This window comes from Acomys russatus, chromosome 22, assembly GCF_903995435.1.
Source record: "Acomys russatus chromosome 22, mAcoRus1.1, whole genome shotgun sequence".
NCBI lineage: Eukaryota > Metazoa > Chordata > Mammalia > Rodentia > Muridae > Acomys > Acomys russatus.
Genome location: NC_067158.1, coordinates 22845831 through 22868621, shown reverse-complemented (window position 1 = coordinate 22868621; position 22791 = coordinate 22845831). Strand labels below are relative to the sequence as shown.

The 22791-nt window shown below is 41.0% G+C and overlaps 1 protein-coding gene across 4 annotated transcripts in view; it reads left to right on the top strand.

The window, feature by feature from the left end:
- Meis1 (Meis homeobox 1) overlaps positions 1–22791 on the top strand; it is a 140666-nt gene that overhangs the window by 114888 nt on the left and 2987 nt on the right. Inside the window, exons 9-12 of one of the 4 annotated variants that reach the window (XM_051165142.1) lie at positions 2109–2185; positions 21093–21151; positions 22271–22360; positions 22748–22791. The exon at positions 22748–22791 is cut by the window's right edge and continues 51 nt beyond it. In XM_051165142.1, coding sequence (XP_051021099.1) covers positions 2109–2185; positions 21093–21151; positions 22271–22360; positions 22748–22791 — 270 coding nt within the window. Of the gene's footprint in view, positions 1–2108; positions 2186–21092; positions 21233–22270; positions 22361–22747 lie in introns of all 4 variants that reach the window. The other 3 variants (XM_051165141.1, XM_051165140.1, XM_051165139.1) reach the window with 3 other exon arrangements.

The following is a 22791-nucleotide window of genomic DNA, read 5'->3' as shown; positions in this document are numbered from 1 at the left end:
TGATATGGTGTGTGTGTGTGTGTGTGTGTGTGTGTGTGTGTGTGTGTGTGTGTGTGTGTGTGTGTGCGCACATCTGTGTGTAGTGTGTAGAATCTTGGATTCTGGAAGAGCAGAAGTGAGAACAGTGTGCCTGGATGAGAGGAATGCTCTGAAAGGCTGGGTGGCCTGGTGGCTGGCTCTGCAGCTTAGGGAAGCAGTATGGAGGGTTGTGAAGACTCAAGACTCTGGAAAAGAAGGAGGGACTATTGGTGTTGGCTGTCCCTTCCCCCGGCTGGCTTCCTCACCTACAAAACAAGATGGATGGTAGTTCCATTCATGTTACTCAGAGGAATCTAATGGGGATTAATTACCATCCTATCTGAAATATACCTGGAGCTCTTTATAGAAAGGTACTAACTCCACGAAAGCAAAGCCTCATTCTAATTGTGTTTTTATTGATTAAGTGGCAATCAAAGACAATGCTTAAGAGAAAAACTTACTATATCCCACAAGCCTACCTGATGTATACAGACCTAGGATATATTTAAAGTTATGTGTAAAAGCACTGATGTGATCATTAACAATTTCTTAAGCATCTGACTAGACATTATTAATGAGATTAAAAAATGTGTTAATTATCACCCAACATAGCAGAATTTAGTTTCCTGGGCACACATAGTTAAATTGAGTCTTGAGAGTGCCCTTTCTCATTCATAATGGGACTAAGAATAGATGATTGATCATCAGAGCAACTTTATCTGGGGAAAATTTATAGGAAAGCAACCTTTCAAGGCAGCCAATGTGTCCATAGGTACAAACCACATGCTCACCTGCTCTCTGGAAATGTGTGCTGGCCCTCAGATGCACTTGATTACTGAGCAGAAGATGGTTCCACAAACAAATTTCAATAGAATTCCAAGCTCATTTCATTATTTAAGTATACAGTCAATATTTTTTGTATTCTCTTCCTCAGGAGGAATAGTACTGGGCTTGTTCTTAGTATGTGAAATATCATGGCCTTTGACTTTTTATTGGCCTTTATGCAGTACCCTAGCATATATTGACCTTTAGATTTGGAAACAAACTGTATTAGTTGCTTTTCTCATCACTGTGAGTAATAATAATAATAATAATAATAATAATAATAATAATAATAATAAGAAGAAGAAGAAGAAGAAGAAGAAGAAGAAGAAGAAGAAGAAGAAGAAGAAGAAAGAAAAGAAAAACAACAACAAAGCATGGCAAAGCAACTTGGGGCAAGGGTTTGTTTTGTCTCAGGCTTTGAAGGGAAGTAGTCTGTCATGGAGAGGAAGCTGCAGAGGGAAAGCACAGCTCTGGGGGCCTAGGGCTGCTATTCCACACAAGAATCAGAGGCATCCAAATGCTGACACTCAGCAACTTTCTCTTTCTCCCGTTGTGTTCAGTGTAGTGGCCTAGTCCAAAGGATGGGACTGGCCAAATTCAGGATGCGTTCTCCCCTCTGCTAGTCCTTTCTGGAAATGCCCCTCACCCATGCAGAGGTGTATCCCATAAATGACCCCAAAGCTTGCCAAACTGACAATGAATATAACCCCAGTTTTTGTTGGGCTTTGCTTGCTGGTGCTTTGCTCAAGACTTGAAACAAGAATGGCCTAAATAAGATACACCTACCTCAGTTTTAATATTTAAGTTCAGGAGTACAGTGTTATGGAAAGAGTGTGTCACACTTAAATACTGGGGATCTCAACTGAGAATATGTTAAATCACAGGGGTATTTTTTAGATAGCAATATATATATATATATATATATATATATTTGTGTGTGTGTGTGTGTGCATGCCACATGTCAACCTGATCAAACAGTGAAAATCACGCTAAACTTTCTAGCCTTGCGACAGATGAACTTGTTAAAGGGTAAACTCAGTATCAAGGCTCTGCAATTCTCCTAAATAGACACCATACACTTCACTAATCTTTGTAATTGGCTTGTCTTTTACTGCCATTAATTAGATGATGTAGTATTCTATTAATAAGAGTGACACAGCTCAGCATTTTCACCTTTAATTATAGTCTTCACTAGGCACTTTGGTTATTGACAAAATGGTATAAACCCTGCCTGCTGTACACATACTTTTTTTGATCTCTTTCAGCACCCTTACCCTTCTGAAGAACAGAAAAAGCAGTTGGCACAAGACACGGGACTCACCATCCTTCAAGTGAACAATTGGTGAGTAATTTGGCTTGAGTTTACACACAATCTGTTTCCCCCTCTGGCAACCCCGCAGTTAATGGGTTGCATGAAGAAGCCACACCCAGTTGCTGCTGCCTTCCCTAGTGGCTTGCTGATCCAAAGGTGGAGACAACCTGGCCTGATGTGGAGGAATGTTTTCTAACATGAAAAATAAAAAGTGTGGCCTTCCATCTCCTTTATGAATCGACAGGTGTTACGCGCAGGATGAGTGTGTATTTGGTGAATACTCACGTTGAAACCATCTCACTGTCTTTGACTTTTTCTCTTCAGGATGATGGATAGAGTTGGTATCATACTATTTTCTGTGAAAGAAGAAAATCCACCATTATCACATAGCCGTGTGACAGTCACTGAAAAAGAAATTCAATTAGATTTTGTCAGCATTATGCATTCAAAGATGGCAGCCAGTGTTCTCTTATCATTTACATATTGAAAGGTGTGGGGGGGAAGTACGTAAGTTTTCTTCTCTGAAGGTCTTCAAAACCTGATGTTGCTGCAGGCTGACCCCTGTTATTGCTAAGTAAAGCGTAAATTCCTGCTCTGGGGGAAAGCAGAGGTAGTGCACTAAGTACTAAGTGTACTACAAGAGTACTAAGCAACAACTTTCTGACTAACTGTCCAGCAACATGGCCTCATGGCTCTGAGAAAGTGGCACCCATTGCCCGCTGTGACTGTGCTAAAGCCGTGTCAGTGCTACTCACCCAGGCCTAATGTCATTTTGAAGGGTATTGTAATCCAATCTCCTCTAAGACTAAGGACATCTAGTTAATCATTCTAATATTATCATGTCAGGGTTTATGATGGAGGAGTCGTGTATTCTTTGAAGTACAATCCAGAAAAGCCTCAAAACCTCGTTGGCCAAAAGAGGAAACTGAGAATGACAGTTTGTAGACACAAGTACTTGTGTTCAATAGGTGTCAGAGATTAACATTATGGAATCTCTGATTACACAGCCTAATCCATTTTGGTGAATAAATTTGTTCTTGATGTCCATTGTACTTACATTAACAGACCTTTCACTGTTAGAGAGCCTCGGGCCTTTGGGAGATGGTTCAGATATATTAAACCCTATTACAGAAAATGTAATTTCTGTCAATATAATCCCATGTATTCTTCAACTTAGTATTTTAGAGATAACAAGCTACTTATGATATATTTGCCTTTGGAGGATTAATTTACCAGTGCACTATCTGCAGGACACAGACAGACTCACACAAGCTTCACTTGTACAGGTTATCAATTTCTGTGACCTTAGCACAGCCTTTGGAGATGAAATTTTGCAGCTCTCTTAGTGATTAGGGAGCACACTGAAGTCATGCTGTATCTAAACGTGTTGAGCTCTGTGGTCTCTGAGGCTTTGCTGGTCCTCTGTTGTTATCTGCTACTGTTTTGAAATCTTCAAGACAGTTCATGCTACTATTTGAAGCTGGTCTTTCAGTGGCTCTGAATGATCCCGTGAGAAAGGCATAAAAGGGATGGTGAAGTGGTCATACTGCAATGGAAGCTGCTGATGTGCGGCATCTCCTTGGGAGATGCTCTCTGTGGAAGGTAAAGGAGTGGCAGGCTGAGCTCAAATTAAGCACCAAAAAGGTGGCTGGCTATCTGACATGCCATCTCCCTTCCTCCTCAGTGTTGTTAGCAAACTCTCTTCGTGAACATAGTTACCAGAATAAATTTAACACACTCTGCTGTGTATAGACCGTATGATGGGCATCACCCGTGAGTGCCAGAGCAAAGGGGCCTTCCTGTGGTGCCAGGCAATGTGTACGCACCGCCGTTTCCCCAGAATCCCGGCATATGATCTACAAGTGACCTGTACGTCTTCATCAATCATGGACCACAGTTTGACTTTTTTCGCTTTTTTATTAGAAGGGGGAGGGGGGAAAGATTTGGAATTAGGAAGCTATGAAACAAGTTTCAAAGTATGTGCATACTTCAGGCTAAGTTGAATTTTACATATAGATAGCTGCAAAACCACCTTTACTTTTTCATATGGCACAGAGTGTGGGACTGCCTCCTTTCTCCTTTTTCCTCCTGGAGAAGAACTGGTTCTTTCTTGCACCTCCTTGCTTTGCATTTGTCGATAACAGCTGGAGTGAATGCCTCTAAAGCAACCTCAAATGTCTCACATGGCTTTGTTTTCTTGAAATGTGACGGATTTGTGTGTTGGATTCAAGTTCTACAACGTTTTTGCAAACTTCCTCGCCCGCTGTGGTGGTGCCCACCTTTCACACCCAGCGCTTGGGAGACAGAGTCAGTCGGATCTCTGAGTTCGAGGCCAGCCTGAGATAGAGAGTGAGGTCCAGGACAGCAGAGTCACACAGAGAATCCCTACCTAGAAAAACCGAATGAAAGCAAACCAAACCAAACCAAGAAGAGCCCAAGAAACAGACAATATGCTGGGAATTGTGATGTATTTCTTTAGGCTTTAGGTAGGAAATAGCAGGCAAACAATGATGGTATCTTTTAAACAATGAAGATGTCACAGAACCTTAAATAATGACCTGTTTGAAGACTAAAAGGCAGAGAAAGTAGAGTCTTTTTCTTTTATTCTACTGTAATAAAAACCACAAAGCTTTTTTGAGAGCCTGCAAATAAATAGAGTACCAGCCACCTAAAGTTACTTTCTTCTAGAAATACTAATTTTAAAAAAAAATCATCATTAATGTCTTAAGAGTTTCTCTTCGCTTCATTTATGTTACAAGTTTTTAAAAAAAAATCCTGTTCTTCTTGGGTTTCTTAAAACTTGTTAACACACATGTAAATTTTTGTCTACGCTATGAGTCACTGTTGAGGAGGATTCATAAAATGCTGAAGGGCAGATTGGGTCATAATTATTGGCAGCAACATAATGTATCGAGCTGCACTATATGTTAAGTGAAAACTATAAAGCCATGTCTAGTTGTGAGTTTGTCATAGGAGTCTGAGCTAGTGCATCTTTAGTGAGGCGTCGACTAGAACTTTGGCTCACTGCTCCTTCACAGCACCACTAGACCCATGTTATATCTTTTTGTTGGCATAAAAGCATATACTATGCATGTTAGGTGGCTAAGACTAATATAGATGAGGAAACAGGGAAGTGGAAGAACTACACTGTAAAAGAATAAGACAGATCTGATGAAGAGAAAACAGAGACCAAAAAAAAAAAAAAAAAAAAAAAAAAAAAAAAAAAAAAAAAAAAAAAAAGAAAGTAATTGCAAATACTTGTATTTATTCTACTGGTCAGAATAAAAAGAGAGGGGAGGGATCTTAAAATGGCTGGCATTGAGCCTGGGATAGGATGGGATATTTATTACAGGAGAGGTGGTACGCCAGATCTATGCCAACATATTTTGTTGATAATGCACATAAAATATTTTAAGTACATTATTTGTTTTAGAGACGATACTGTGTAGCTTTTACAAGTCAACTTCTATGATTAAGTACCTAGCTACTTCAGTGTTCTGATAGGTTTAGACTGAAGGTGTGGGCAGTTGTGGGGAGCAGTCTGCACTGCATGCTTCTCTCTCCTTCCTCTTTGCTCATTTATTCCCAGATACAATCTCATTGAGAAATGCTAAAATTAGCAGTTGAGAGCTTTCTGTGTTTATTTTTTTTCATTGTTGTGACAAATACTTTATAGAACAGTATCAATATGTTGATTAACTTTTCATTTGAAGTGGAAATATTGTAAGTTTTGTCAGTAGATGGCTTTTCTGGTCTTTAAAATTTTAAATATTGTAGGCAGAGCTTCAAAAATTCATTTCAGAATTCAACTTTTTTTTTTAAGCAGATGTGTTTTTGTTTATGGTTTGAGAAGTTCATAAGTATACACAATGTGTTTTTTTCTATCCCCTGACTCCCTCCCCTCCTAGGCAGATGTTTAAAAAACATATACATACATGAAGAAACATATACATGAAAACACACATATATGTACAAACTCAAAACCAATATTTGGTTCTTTTTTTCCTCTCTAGTACACCAACTTTTATACATTGAAAGTGTGAGTGTGGTACGGTAAAATATAAGCTCACTTACGTGTGTTTGAGCCAGTGTTTCAGACCAGGCAATTCCTGGTGAAAAAAACTGATGTCTTCTGTTGTACAGGAACAGCTGGAAATCTCAGGCTCATCCTGTCTCAGCAGGGTTCTAGCACAAAGTGCACGGAGCAAACATTCTAGTTTCCTGGCTTCCTACCTTCCATGCACCCACTTTCCTAGAAAGGCCTGATGTTAAATGACCATCCCCTCGTGCTCTGAGTCTTGCACATAGTCTTTAGATGCAAAAAAAAATATATAGTATATATGAAATACGGCATGTGTATATAGAGGAAACCCTTTTCTATCATTTGGGTGTATGCAATTCTAGGCAGCACCCTGACATTTGGTAAGACATCAGAACTAGGGTTCCTGATAGATTTTAGGATTAGAATCCATACTGGATCTTTCCAGGTCTTGTATCTATGACCCATAAAACTGCCAGCAATCAAGCATCACTTCCTGTGTGTCACCCACGGGAGGACAAGCTAGATTCTTATGCTACCAGCAGGTAAAAATGGAAGCTTATTTTTAGAAAATCTGATCTTTACTATAATAGATTCAACAGCTAAAGGTCAAGTTTATTTCTGAATTGTAGTAGTAATGTAGCAAATAACTTTATAAGTAATCAAAGATTCTATAAATGTAGGGACATGTTTAGATGGAAATGTTAAAACATTCACAAATTATCCTTTCAGCTTCTGTGATCTAAAAATCAATAGGGGTCAGTGGGTTCGGGAGAATTGTTCTGCTTTTCTTCTGATGTAATTTAATAACACATTTTACAGATGCTGTTTAAACATTAGGCACAGATTGTTTTGTCAATAAAGCTAAGCAGAGGCATGACACAAAAACAAGGGGGAAAAAAAGATGTAAAAAGAGAAGAAAAGAAAAGAAAAAAAAGAAATACAAAACAAAACCAAAAAACACATAGCAGTGTTCAGTGCAAGAGGCCCTGGGTCATTTGTTTGCTACTCAAGTGCAAAATGAAAGTGTGACTGTGCAGTGATTCTTCCCTGGCTGGAAGACACCTACAGATGAAGGAAACACACACACACACACACACACACACACACACACACACACACACACACCATGTCATTTTATTACACAGCTGTTTCTCCTTTCCCCTTTGAGAACTCCAGAGTAACCTACATTTAAAGCAGACTTCCTAATTGATCAGTGGAGTAACAGGTGCAGCATTAAAAAAAAAAAAAAAAAAGGAGAAATAGAAACAGACTAACTCCCAAGAACGTTTCAGAATGTGTTATTCTTTAAGCCTCAGTTAATTGCTATGCTTTTCACCTGGCCTGTCAATTCTAATAGTATTACCTTTACAGGCACTTACTCCGAGTTTAGATTATAGCAATCAGTAACACTCACTAGATAAAATACTGTCTAGTTGCTCATAAGAAAATATTTGAAACCAGCCAAAAAAATGTTTAGCTTGCATATTGCCAGAGACAGGGCTGGCGAGATGCCAGGCAGTCAGGGTTTGTAGGGAAGGGAAGCTGAGCAAATAGCTCTGAGGGCAAAGGGCTGTAATGTGGAAACCTCCAGGCATTGTCCCGTTGGAGAGTTTTAAGAGAGCAGCAGGGACGCTACTTTCTTTTTCTCGGAAGGATTTCCAAATAAAACCAAACCAAACCCAAAACTCCCTGCAAACAATTCCTTTATAAGACGACTTCCGCTCTGACTATTCTGTATAGTTTGCTCAAGTTTCACGTCACCAGCTATCTCAGAGCTCCTCCCGCCCCCAGCTGTATGAAATCATCTCTGTAACTGATGAAGAAGGGATAGGCACCGCTTCACTGCGGTGCATGGAAACTCTGATTCCTCCCATCACGGAAGTCCGAACACTGCTTCTTAGACCTGAGGCTTCTCCATGCATTAGGCTGAGACAATATAACCATACCTGAAGCTCAGGGTTCCAGCTGAGGAAATGTTTTGAGACTTTATAAGGTCATCAAGTGAGCCTGAGAGTTGGGCGGCCCATTCTCTGTGAATACGGTGGATCTGGATGCCTATGATTCCTTTAAGGCGGGGCAGGATGGCTTGGGGATCAGCTTTGAGCACGGTGTATGGGTGTATGGGACGTGCTTGGGGCAAGATCTCACTGGGCCACGCTTCTTGTTTCCATTCTGTGTCAATACAAGCATCTAGTCGGGCAGAGAAATAGGTGGGCAGGCCCAGAGGTGGTGCCTGCCGCACAATGACTGACTTCAGCGTTTGAGTAGAGCACAAGAAGTGAGCTGAGGCACCCGGAAGTCATCATGGGGAGTGGGTTCCCATGAAGGACGCCGCCGAAGGTGGAAGACGTTGTCTCCACAGATGACAAAAGAGCCATACTAGCATATAAGGCTTGCACAGGGTGAGTCATACAGGAAGAGGAGGGCCTATCAAGAACTGATATCGAATCAAATGTTCAATCATGCTCCTTAGTCCCAACCAATGAGATATGTGTCCTTACCATTCTACAGATAGCAGCTTCCTGTGCTTTAAAGTAGACAGGCAGGACTGGTTGGTCAGAACTCGAGCCCTCCGCGAGCTTTGCATTCTGGGCCGTGTAAAGTGAACCAGGAAACCAAATGAGCATCATGAAGCTGAGCTAATCACAGCTCTACCTCAGGAGTTTGGGTGGGGTCGGGTGGGCACTGTGATAAAAAGACACACACGAAAATTAATTGAAAAACTTGCACTCTCTCCCATGTTCAATAAGCAAATCAAACACCGTAAAATAAAAAAGTCGATGAAATTAAACATTATTGCGAGACATGGAAATCATGTGTGCTGTCATTTTGAGGATTCGTAATAAAGATAAATCAGTTGTTTTTAGCTGTGTGCTATGAGTCTGTGAAGGGCACAGCAGATAATAGGTTTGAAATTTCTGAAGTTATTGTACAGCGAAATTTGTTTTTTTCCTCAGGCATTCAATCTTTTTCTCTAGCAATTTTGTACATGACAAACTTTTTAGTGGGCGCATTAATAATCTATAAGTAATGGGTTGTCAGGTGTCAGTTAGAGATTAAAAGATTGTTTAAGCATTACCCATTTGCTTCTTCGAATGAGTTTTATAGGTCAGGAGAAATAACTTTTTGAATTGCGGCTGTGTGTACACATTGTCTCCCCCCCCCCCGCCCCACCCTCACCCTCACCCCCTTCACTTGGCACCACTCAAGGTGTATGTGGAAGAACTATATTATATTACATAAATCCTGCATGTAGGAGCAGAGCTGAAACTTGCGCTGTGGGAATCAAGGGGATGCATGTCTCGGCTGTCTCCTGTACTCGTATTTGAGTTTTTAAATGTTTTTCTTGGTCATCCCAAAGGAACTTTGCTAGGGGAAGCAGACATAGCCAAGAGGGGTAGCGAAGCTTTGAGCGTCAGTGGGTTTCCCAGCAAGTCAGACGTGAGTCTATTCTTGTTAAGTTTGTCTTGAGTGTGTTTTATATACAGTTTGCCTTCCTGGTATTTTTCTGCTTGCACCAACCTGATCTCCACCTCTTTTGTGTCAACAGTTTTGGGGCCTGGTGTCAGTGCTTAAGCTTTAACAACCCAAGCCTTGAGCTTGCGGAGCCCCCCTCCCCACTCACTTACCTTACGGCTTTGCTTCAGGGCTGTGCCTACACAAAACAAATAGCATATCTGAGTTAACCACTGAAAAATAGTGAAAAATAGGGGCAAATGTTGCCTCTCTGTTGAATAAAACCGTTTCCTCAGAAGTGGGAGGGGGGACAGGGCCTCAGAAAAAGAGTATTTCTAAGGGCTAATGTCTAAGGATATGGGCTGTGCCCACGGCTCTTTGTATAGATGCTCAGTGCTATGCCAGCTACGCTAATATGTTGACAAATATGGTGCTTGCCACCTTTCAATGTCACTGTGATCATTAAGAATGCTTCTCTCGATTGTATTTGCATTTTGACAAAGTTTTTTTTTGTTTGTTTGTTTTTTGTTTTCTTTTCGAGACAAGGTCTCTCTGTGTAGCCATGGCTGTCCTGGACTCGCTTTGTAGACCAGGCTGGCCTTGAACTCACAGCAATCAGCCCGCCTCTGCCTCCCGAGTGCTGGGACGAAGTTTTTTAGGCTGGTTTGGGAAGTAATTAATGCTTTCATGCTAGTAACACCTCAACAGTAACAAATAAACAACAGAAGCACTTAATCTTTTTGGTACCTTTAAAGGCTCCTCTTGTTTGTTACCCTCTCAAGTGACCAGTGTCCCTCAAGATTAGGCCCTATCACCAAAGAGGGGAAAAACCATTTCCTTCCTCAAACGCATTAAGCTTTGCAGGCTCATGGTGATTATCCATCTTGGGTCCTAAATGTAACTTAGTTCAAAAAAAAAAAAAAAAAGAGTTTCCTGTCATTGGAGAGATCTGGCTTAATGCTGATAAAGTCATTTTTTAAAAGAACAGTATGTTGCCTATGGATGAATCCTGATGAGATAACATAGATTGAAGCTCTCAGTACTTTTACTCTAGGGTACTGACTTACTATTTTTTTTTTAAGGAATATTTTTTTGGGGGCTGTTGTCCGGATGTAAGGTTTTGTTGGTCTATATTACAAAAACATCTGCTGCAGTTGACTTTGTTTGATTCTTCGCTTGGGTCAGAGTTCACATATACTTGGAAATGCTTGGAGTTATGAGATGTTGAAAAGCTAATGGAAAGGACTGTATTGTGCAAAAACCATGAGATCTCGTCACCTTGGCTGGTCACCTGACAGAACTGTTCACAGAAAGGGAAGTGGACTTGGCTGTGACTAGAATTCCCATCCTCAGGGCTTGGAGGCCTAGGGAACCAAAAAGGACATGTGAGAATCATTCTGAGTGAATGTAGTGTTTTTTGTTTTTTAAAGCATATTGAGAGCAAAATTTTGTTTTCAGTCATGCTATGTCTTTTGAAATCACAAACATGCTTTTTGAAGTGCTACCCAAGGGTTGAAGGATTAGAATGTAAGAAACTTCATGTCTCTGAGCCACAGGGTACAGCTTCTGGACGGAGATTTCTGCCTCATTTGACAGGCATGTGACGTTGAGCTGCTAGCTGCCAATTAAGAGGCAGGGACAAGAAGGCTCCTGTCAAGGGCTTCCTCAGGCCTGCCATTATGGGCTTGTTCTTAGTACTTAATCAGGTATGATGTACAGATCATGGCGTCCCCTCCTTGAACTTGCAGGACTCAGCAGGGCATCCACAGAGTTCTCCAACCCTTCCCCACCATCAATTTCAAAATATGTTTTGCCACTTTAAGAGAAACCGGGTGCTGTTTAGCTACTACCTCTGCTATTGGTTCCTGTTCTCAGCTCAGCAGCTCCTGGCAACCACTGCTCTACCGTCTGTCTCTACATTTGCCTGTTTGGGGCATTTCACACACACACACATGCACATTAAAAAGTGGGGTCCTATGATATGTGATCTTATGTAACTGGCTTCTTCCACTTAATGTTTTCAGGGCTCATCTATACTGTAGTATGGACCCTCAGCAGCCCATTCCTTGTCCTGGCTGAGGAGTGGCCCGCTGTGTGAATAGGAACATCAGTACTCGTGAGGCAGTTGACGGGCTTTTGGGTTGCTTCCAGCTTTTTTGTTTTTGTACTATTATGTATTTTTTGAGACTTATAATGACAGAAACCTAAGGAACTGTTGCTGTAGGTTTTGCCACCTGCGAAGCGTGTTTCTTCAGAGTTAGCCACTAGATTGCCGTGCTTATACACCCGAGCACTGCTCTCACCTCAGAGCCAGTCAGAGCGATGTTGCCACTCAGCTCCCCCAGGCACTTCTGACTAGGCCCCATTTGGACTCTCCCTGCCAGTGGCCCTGTGTTTTGAACGAGATACTGAGTGATTTTTTTTTTTTTTTTAAGGATAAGGGTTGTGGATATCTCTAGGTAGGTAGAGTGTTTGCCTATCATGCAGAAAGTCTCGGGTTCAATACCTAGTACCATATAATCCCAGTCCTGGGAGGGGACTGGTGTCATTACAGCAGCTCTTGGAAGATGGAAGCAAGAGGTACCAGGTGAGCCTTGCTGATATAGGCAGTTCAAAGCCTGCCAGTCTAGGATTCATGGGACTCTTCAGGAGAAGGAAAAGGAGAGAGGGAGGGGAAGGAAGGGAGGAAAACAAGATGTTGTGATACCTTCATTTAATTCTAGCACTTACTAGGCAGAGGCCGGCAGATCTCCATGAATTCAAGACTGGTCTATGTAGATCTGGACCAGTTAGGGCAGCATAGTGGGACCCTGTCTCAACAATAAACAAACACACACACACACATACACACATACACAAAGAAACAAAGTTACACTGGCATCCAGCAACCCAACAGTAAACATACATTCTCCAAAGATTCACCGATGGGGCTTTGCGAGCATTTATCAAATTCTAAGAAGAGGTCATTTTGTCTTCTTTTGAGTCCAGCTATCTCATCAAGGCGGTAGGGGTGGGGGGTGGGGGTGGAGGTGCCTTTCAGTGTTCACGGCTCCATGTGCATCTCTAAGGTTTACAGAGCACATGTTGTGACTTTACATTGAGGTTAGATCTTCTTTCTCCGGTTCACAGAGGCTCCACTGACTATTCAAAAGGATAGACACAAACTGCCATTCTCAGGTCCTGCGGTCTATACTGTTCTGGAGCTTAAGTTTTGAGACCAGGCGAAAATGAGGGACACCATAAACTTTGAGCCATCTTTCTTTGATATGCGTACAGAAATTTATGTTACTGATGGCCTGGGACGACGGAAGGAAGGGTTCTGGAGAGAGCAAAGAGCTCAGAGGCACTCTAAGAGGAGACTAAAATCTGTAGTCGCTTATGTCAATGGATGAAGTTATAACTCTAATGCGATAGTGTTTCACTGTGATCATTTGAGGCAGTGCTTTGAAACCTTCCTAAATCTGAGACCCTTTAATTCAGATTCCCATGTTGTGCTGACTCCCCCCACCCCCCCGCAACCACAAAATGATTTTTGTGGCTACTTCATGACTGTGATTTTCTTCTGTTATGAATTGTAATGTAAATGTCTGATGTGAAATGGAGATCCGGTATGAAACCCCTGTGAAAGGGTCACTCGACCCCCAAAACAAGTGCATATCTAAATCAGGAAAATGGTCACCTATCTGAATTGCCTGGTTGGCTCCATGCTTCATGCCTACTTCTCAGTGCCTATTCACTCTTGGCAGTGCCCTACTTTATGCGATTAAACTGCCTGCGCCTGTTCATAATGGAGACTGGCCCAACACTAGGATTTGTCTCTAGTACACATATTTATTTAGTAATATGTTCGAGATGCTCAGTTATATGCAATTTTATCGACTTTTTGTAAATGGGAAAATTAGTATTTAAATGGAAAAAGGTTCAGCTATAAAAGAAGTGTGGCACCCATGTTGGCAGTAGTTTTATAGCCTTCGGAGCATTTTTTTCCAGGCAGAGAAAGTTTAACTGTGGGTTTTGGAGACCAGATCCAGGTCATAAAGCTTGTTCAGCAAGGACTGTGTTGACTGAAACCCCTCTCTACTTCCAACAATTTAATCTTCCTTTCCCAAGCCTATTGAGATACACTCAGGATTTATTCTACCAAATTTAGGCCCCAGGGTTCAGTGACCTAGAAGGCAGCAAGTAGGAACCAAGGTTGAGAGTTCAAGTTAGAATAAAGGACTTAGGAAGCCCACAGCTTTTAGAACCCAAATGTTAATATAAAATTTGTTTACAAGGAAAAATTTTCTGTGATTTGTACCTATCCAGTGATGAATTATCTTAAAAGTGTTTCGGTTTCAAGTCCAAAACAACACACTGGCTTTGTTATGACTTTGCACTGTCATTGTCAATTTAAGTGATGACCACTCCCGCCTCCCCAACTAGCTGCTCTTAAGAAAACCTACCTATAATTAACTTCTTTGCTCAGGCTACAGCGTCAGTTCTTCCTGTATCTCCTGCCTCTGGCTTCTCATCCTCCGACTGATGGAATTCCTGTGATTTGAGCAATCTGCCATTAGGACTCTGTAGTGGGAGCGGAGAAGAGCTTGCCTCCCACTTCCGTGTCTGTCCAAGTCTTTTCCCAGCCACTGTCCACCCCCACCCCCACCCCCAGGCATGAGTGATGTATTGCATCCCAGGAGCTGCTGGATCCTGGAGGAGGCTAAGAAACCAGAAAAGGGTGCCAAAAATAGGATTTCATAAGGTTTTTGTCTTGAGATTGAGTCAACTTTCTTGAGCATCTTAACATCGTGTTTTATAAAATTTTATTTCACAAAGAGTGACTTGTAGAAAGGTTGAATCCCGAAGACTACCAGATTCGAGTCATTAAGTCCAATGAGTAAATGAAAATCTGCAATAATGATTTTCAGTAGAGGATTTTTCAGCTAAGTTTTTTGCTTAAATGAACAAAAGTTACAGGGGAGGCGGCTAAAATTTTCTATAGTCTTTGTCTACAAAGCACTCCTTACGATTATAAGGAGATGATGACTTCTTAAAGAGCATATGATTTCATTTGACTAGCTCTGATATGGTGGAAAGAGTGTGTGTTGAGAAAGCTCATGATAGAGAAAAATAAGAAAATCTGGGATTCTACAATTAACTTCCAATGTTAGATTTTTTAAAAATTTAAATGTTTCATCAGGCTTACTTCTTTAAAAAAAAAATCATTTATTATTATGTATACATTGCTCTGCCCGCATGCCAGAAGAGGGCATCAGATCACATTATAGATGGTTGTAAGCCACCATGTGGTTGCTGGGAATTGAACTCAGGACCTCTTGAGGAGCAGTCAGTGCTCTTAACCTCTGAGCCATCTCTCCAGCCCCAGGGGCTTACTTCTTAAATTAAAAAAAAATCTTTTAAAAATTCCCCAAATAGATTCTATGTCAATTAAATATTATATGTACATATTGTTTATTTTGAATAGAATAAATAATAATATATACAGAAATTGCCAGTAATTAAACTATAGTTCGGAATAGATAATATTTATTTTTATTTAAATATGCATGTAACTATTTATACATATAGCTAATACCAATCAATTCACTTTCATAAATATGCCTTTCTAGTGAGTGTGATCATTTCTAGTTTGTGTGGTGTGTGTTTGTATGCATGTGTTCATGTCCACGTGTGTATGCAGGCTCACATCCATGTGTGTAAAAAGTGTGTATGTGCCAGAGATCAACATCAACTGTCACTCCCTTCTTTTGGAGACAGGGTCTCGTTAGTGCCTAGAGCTTAATCATTGAGCCTGGTTGGCTGTCCTAAGCACTCAACTGGCTAAGCCACTTCCCCCCACTCGCACACACATGAAATCATTTCCTAATTATTGATTATCTTATCTCCTTGAGCACTGTTGGAAAATGAATTTTCTCCATTCTTAGAGGGGTGCATGCTACAAGAAGCTTGCGTCCACCCCCATTCTTCTTATTTATTCCTAGTTGGGAAAGAAGACTGCAGGACTCACAGAAACATGGGTCACTGTTTAGAAACAAAACCACTTTGACGTTATGTAGATTCCTGGCTTGGCTGTCACTGACTGACTGACTAATTAACTAACTAACTAAGGTGGGCTCCCTTTAACTATGAGTTATAAGGTAAACACCAAGCTTTGAGGAATCGGACTGAGAGAATGGAATATGGCAAGGTGAATGCGGGTTTCCCCCTTAGACTTTATTATTACAGAGACTTGCCGAAGGGAGCTCCAACAGTGGACAGTGTTGGCTTTGGAGCTGAACAACTCTACCTCAAGTTTAGCTCCGATCAGATGCCCCTAAGCTCTGCTCACCTTCCGGCTCGGTGAGAATTCAGTTTAGGAACGAAGTTTGGGACCAGGGTGCAAAGCAAAAACAAAGCATAAACAAAGGATAAAAGTGCATTTCAGAAAGCAGTTCCACCAGCTCATGCTCAGAAAAGCCTTCCTGACTCCCAAGCTGAGAACAACAGGAAATAAGTCCATGAGCAGAGTAGGAAAAACTAAACAAAAACAAAACACACACACACACACACAAACACACACACACCATACACACAAACACACATACCACACAAACACAAACACACACATGTATACCACACAGCATACACACGCCACACACAAGCACACACCTCATACACAAACACAGAGATAAATACACACATGCCGCACACAAATACACACACAGCCCACATTCATGTACATACTGCACACATACACACATGTGTGAACACACACAAACACAATGCCACATATGTATGCACACTCACAGATACACACACACATACACACAAACACACACTACACACAAACACCTATGAATATATTAAAACACCCGCTATATAGCAGTTGGGGAGTGAAGGGAAGAAATGAAACTTGAACTTCTCTGTTAAAAACAAACTTCAGGTACAGCTTGCAAACAGCTTGATTCTTATAAAATGCAAAAAGTAAAAATCAGTTTACATATGATCTCAAGCATCGGATGCCGGGAGATTTTCTTCCCTGTCTTAGCTCCCACTCTTCCTTACAAGGACTCTGAGTCCTATACAAACAACCAGGTCAAGAAGAAATACATCTCTGTTTATTTGGACATGGAGGAAAGCTCTAAGGTCAACCCACTATTTTCCTTTCCTTGGTAAAACTTGGCCTCAGAAAGAAGATAATTGGGTCTCAAGCAGAAATTCTACTCTGTGGCGCATACAGAAGGGGTCGTAGGCTTCCTTCCGTTTCACTTGTTTACCACCGACAGAAGGGGAGCCTAATTCTTAAAAGCACTTTACAATTAAGGGGTGTGTGTGTGTGTGTGTGTGTGTGTGTGTGTGTGTGTGTGTGTAGTAATATACAAAGGCAAATAAAATGTTTATAAACCTCTAAAGCTTAACAACAGCTTACTGTTTTTTAAAAGCCTGAATTGCTTATATTCTATCAAGGAAAGGTGTACAACTGCCCATCTCAGAGAGTGAGCCAAGCTCACAGGCACATTCTCAACAGCTACATCTGAGCTATTTTTGAATAGCAATTAAAAAAAAAAAAAGACTATTCTGTAGCGATTAGAAAATGTATTTGTATTATAGATTCTAATTTGGGGGCTTTATCCACTTTCACTTCTTTTCAGAAACACACATACAAACATACACGCATATGTATGTTTATATATACATATATATTTTAAGATAACTATTTTGCCGATTTCTTCTAAAATAAGTGTTTTTAAAAGGAAAACGAACTCATTTATATTCACATTTTATCTAAAGGCATTTTGTTGGTTTTCAGGTTTAGAAGCTTCTTGATAATTTTGCTTCATTCACAATGAAAAGTAAAGCATTCTGTCACCAAAAGCAGGGAGGATGAGGCACAGGTCAAAGGGCACTTGAGAAACAAACAGCCAGGCCAGTTTATTTAAACAGATAGTGGGACAAGGGAGCTGACCTCAGTTTGACTTATAGTGGGAGGAGCAAGAATGCCATTTTATTGCTTTGCCCAGAAGGAAAATGTTTTTGTATCTGAATTCACCCCTGAGCCTTCCAAATGCACGTTCTTTGCTGTATGCAGCCCGTTGCAAAGCGAGGGGTTTGGTGAAAAAGACCTGAGGTCCTCAGCGATGTCAATAAAGTACACCAAGGAGAAGCAAGCTGTGAAATGATGCCTGCAGAAATAAAGCATTGTTTTAGAAAATGAGACGCTTTGCTATCTAACCATGACCTTAACCCGTGTGTCCCAAATATATTGATAATATTATATTATGCCAAAATATTTTTCATTGATGGCTTTCCGAAAGAGAAAGTTGAGTAGAATGTGGAGGTTAGTTGGTAGGATAGCTTGCCCAGCATATACCAGGCCTTGAGTTCAGTCTACAAGTACCTCATAAACCAAGCGTAGCTGTAAATGCCTGCAAGCTCACCATTCAGAAGCTTGAGCTCATCTTGCTAAACTAGCAAATGTGTGAGGCCAGCATGACTCCATGCAAGCCTGCCTCAAAGCAAGCAAAAAAGCTAGTCCCGTGTAGACCTAGTAACATACCTGAACGAGTCAAAGTGGTTGCATTTTCCTTTATTTCCAGCATTTCCATTTGTTGCTGCTTTTTAACTGCAGGAGTCTCAGCCTGGTGTCTATGTAAACTATGAGTCTCTTAAATGTGTCTATCGATTAAAGACAGTTATCACCACCACTACAAAGAGAAGCAAACCATACCTGATGCCTGTGGGTGGTGAGCTAGGAGGATGTGGTAATGAGTTTGTCCTTTACACAGTGACCAGGACAGGCCCCAAGTACATGTGACTAGTGTATCCCCGCGAACCTCAGAGTTTGCTAATCATCTCAGCAAAGTGAGTATCGGTAGCCTGAGTGATAGTAGGCTCAAAATACGAGAAGGGCTTACCCTGAAAGGATTTTAGATGGACAACAGGACATTCTTGTCGCTTGCTTTGTTCAAAGACCGACATTTTGATGGTGGCTGCTGTGTTGGCGTCCAGTAGAGGCTGTGCATTGATTCGGTGGGATATTGTAGAGATCCATGTCAATGGCTGAGCTAAGTGACAAAGCACTTCCTAAACTTGATTTACAGTTTTCTTTTGGTGCCATGGGCTGAATGGCCAGGAGTTGGTAACCCGAGCTGGTTACTATGCATTGGCCTTTGGGAGTCTACATGTTTGGCTGTAGAGAAGGCAAATGTTGGAGTATGGAAAACAGAGTCATAGAGTCTGTTTTGAGTATCCTCGCACATGTGCAAGCTGTGCGGCCATAGGAGTTCTCCATCTGCGAGGCACTCATTGTCACGCTCATTCCTTGTCTGAACATAAGTGCTGCTGCCAGTGGTAACTGCTACTTTTCAGGTATCCGTTTACTATGGACTATTCTAGAAGGTGGTACATCAATGGCTGCTCTTGTCCCAGCACTAGACAGGAAGGCACTCAAGATCATCTCCCAGTTTTGTGTCATCGACACATTCTTCACATCTTTTAGGCGGCGCATAACTTGACCTAAGTCATTCAGTTTCTCTGACCCTTGTTACACATTGTCCCAGCCAAGCAAGGTGGTACATCCTTGTCATTTCAGCATGCAGGGGCAGGCAGATCTCTGTGAGTTCTAAGCCAGGCTGGTCTACAGAGGGAGTTTCAGGACAGCCACAACTGTACAGAAAAACCCGTCTCAAAGAAACAAAACAAAACAAGAACAAAATATTGCTCTTCCGATCCATAAAATGTCTTTAAAATGAAACAGAAACAGAAAGTTAATGGACTAAGTTTCCTCTCTGTCAGTGAAGATTATGAACAGTAGCATAAATTAAAAAACTATGCTTTGCTCCCTTACCTATATTAGTTACTATGAAAATTACTTTTGGTATATGCAGAATATTAATATTAAATAATTTTCTAATTGGTCATGCAGTGCAGGCAGCTAATGAAAAGGCAGATTTTTTTTTTCATTTTAATTGGTTATTTCACATGGTGTTTGGGCTACACCTGTGCTTATAATGAGAATGGAGAATTAATCTAACCTTCTGCTCACATGATTCCAATTTCCATGGCTTATATTAGATAATGATAACCTGATTTGCAACACAGTTTGTTGTAGATCTGTCTTTTAAATATTTTCATTAGCAGTTCAGGGACTTCATATGTAAAGATGGATACAATACGTAGCCCCTAATTCAGTATCAACAGTGTGCCTTTTAGTGGGAATCCAGCTCCATCATCTATTTTAATTACTTCTAAGAAAGAACACAAGCAGATACAGGATATTAGGTTCTTAAAATGTTATGAAGCATGTATTTTTATTTTAAAGACATGTGCTTGACTGTTTAATGGTTTGCATTTTCAGAGTTGCTTTCTTTGCTCTAATAGATGTGCAAACTAAAATTTATATCAGACTGTGGACCTTTCAATTATTAATAGGGCAGTATTGAACTTTTTATTGTATTTTTGATGTCCTACTCAGAGTTGAGTTGAGAACTAACAGTAACTCAATACATTCTCTTTATTTTCTGGATTTGGCAAACAATTCTTATAAGCCAGGCCAAGGTTTTAGGAATTAGAGTCTTGTGAAGACAGCTTTGGAGTTAGCTGTTATATATATATATATATTTTTTTTTTCAGTCACTTGACATTTTTAGAGGAGCTAGATTTGAACCAAACAATATTTTAAATAAATTTAGAGTGACTTAAATATCTTAATAAGATGTTTATAAATTTTCAGTAGTAGTGGAAGAAAGCAAAATCATAAATTCAGTGGTGGAGTAGATGTGACCTTGTCTTGACTTCAGATTTTACAGAAAGAGAGAGAGAGAGAGGAAAAAAAAAAAAAAAAGTCAACCCAAGAAATCTCTCCAAGGAATGCATGTCTTTAAAGTCCCTAGAAGTGTGAGTTAACAATGATAAACTCCAGACATTCTTTCAATTGCTGGTGCACCGCCAGCTCTGTTCGTTATCTTAGTGGTGGACATAAAGATGAAACTAGGTTTGCAAGAGGTGGGAGGGGGTGGTGCTGGGATGGATAAAACAAACTGTGAAAAAGGAGTCAGAGAGTGTAAGATTGAAATGTCATTAATTGGGAGGTAGCAGATGTCCTCAGAGCTTCTCCCTCTCTCTCCACCAACTCCCACCCTGCCCATTGAAGAGTAGTGGCTAGCATTGTTTCCCCAAAACTCGGCTAATTCCCCCATGAAAAGATGAAATGGAAGTGTCCAACTGTGGTAAAACAGGCAAACATAAATCAACTCAGAAACCCCAGCCTTGTACTCAAAGGGTCACGGGGTTATAGGTTTTGCAGCATGTGGAGCTGTCCGCGAGGGAGAGAAAGGAGGCCGACCCAGCTTGCCAAGGCAAGCCTCTTCTCTCTCTGACTCATCCCTTCCTCTTCCCCTACCTTCTGTTTGTGTTTTTACGCAATAATGATGGTTTGCTTTGCTTTCTTGGTTACAGGTTTATTAATGCCCGCAGAAGAATAGTCCAGCCCATGATAGACCAGTCCAACCGAGCAGGCAAGTCCCCTCTAGTGACTGTATTCAAGTCAGGCAAGCGAAAGCCAACCTCAAGCCATTCACCAGAAGGGCTGCCACCCGGTAAATGACCTGGGAGTGAGTACCAGGATCGCCTGGCAGTGGAAATTAAACCAGTTTGGTTTTTTGTTTTTTTTTTTTTAACAACACTAATCAATTTAACATCGTTATAAAACATTTGAAGAAAGTAGGAAATTAAAAGCCAGTGGAGAAAAGTTAACTCTTAAATCACGTGCACAGTTACAATCTTCTTTGTAAACATTCGATATATTAATGTTATTTTCTTTCCCCCTGAGTTTGCCTACCCAGCTTTCTGCTACTATGACCACTCCCTGGTGCATGGCTTGGTGTGGAATTGCTGTAAACTTTATTACCTGTCAAAAGGGCAAAGGGGTCAGGATCACTTGTGGGACTCAGTAAAGTTCAAAGACATTCAGTGAGGTAGAGCTTTTGTGTGCTTTAATAACCCAAGGCAGCCTACTTCTGAAACAGCTTTTCATGTACGGTTAAAACATGGGCTTCAGTTAGAGGCATAAATACACAGCTCTTCTTCACAAGACCTCGCTCATTAGTATCTGTCTTCTGGTGTTCACAGTTAAAAAAGAAAAAAAAAAAAAAAAACAGATTTTGTTGTTGTTGTTTTTCAGTCATGAGTCCTAGGATTTGTTTTGTATTGTGACACCCATAGCAAAGGCAGCAAGCAAATTTACCAGGGGCGATGCAGGTTTGAACTGTCGCTCTGAAAAAAAATTCTCAGCTCTCAGCTCTATTGAAAACCCTCGTAGCATCACACTGAGTCAATTCCCAGTTAGTCACATTCCAATAACTTTTTTTTTTCTTTCAATGTCCATTTGGCAACTACCAGACAAAATCCTGAGCATGAATGTTATGTCTAGCCCCTTCCTTGAACATAGCACTTGAAGCTCAAGTCACTGAGGTGAATAATACTGGTCTGAGAGAAATGATTAACTTTGATTTTTTTTTTTAAAAAATGTTATCTGCTTAGTATGTTCTCTGTGTTCCCTCTGGTTTCCTTTCCTCCCCTCTCCTGTCCCCTCCCTGCCTCCTGTTATTAAGAAGCTGTGTTGTGTACTTTTGTAGTCAGCCAAGGGACACCTTATAACCCTGATGGACAGCCAATGGGCGGTTTTGTAATGGATGGTCAACAGCACATGGGCATCAGAGCACCAGGTAAGACTCGGACTCGGGTGGGTTTTGTTTTGTTTTGGTTTGGTTTTTTGTCTTTTGACTTTTGTGGGTTTTTTGGTTTTGTTTTTGTAGGTTTTTTTTTTTTTTTTTTTTTTTTTTTTTATGTTTAACTCCAGAAGTGCCCCCCTCTCCCAATCCCAGTCAGTGCTGGTGAAGGACCGCATGCTCTGCTTTCTCAAGCTGCCTGCCTTGCCTTGCCTACCATCTGTGCATCTAAGATACCGCAAAGGGGAAGCCAGGGCCGTTCTGTGCTCAAGATCTCACTGCCTCTCAACCATCTAGGACCTGTTTGGTTAAAGGGTCTTTTGGCACTATCTGTTGACTTTGCTCATTTTCTGGCCTCTTCTTGGATTTTTATCTCCCTTCTAGGACCTATGAGTGGAATGGGCATGAATATGGGCATGGAGGGGCAG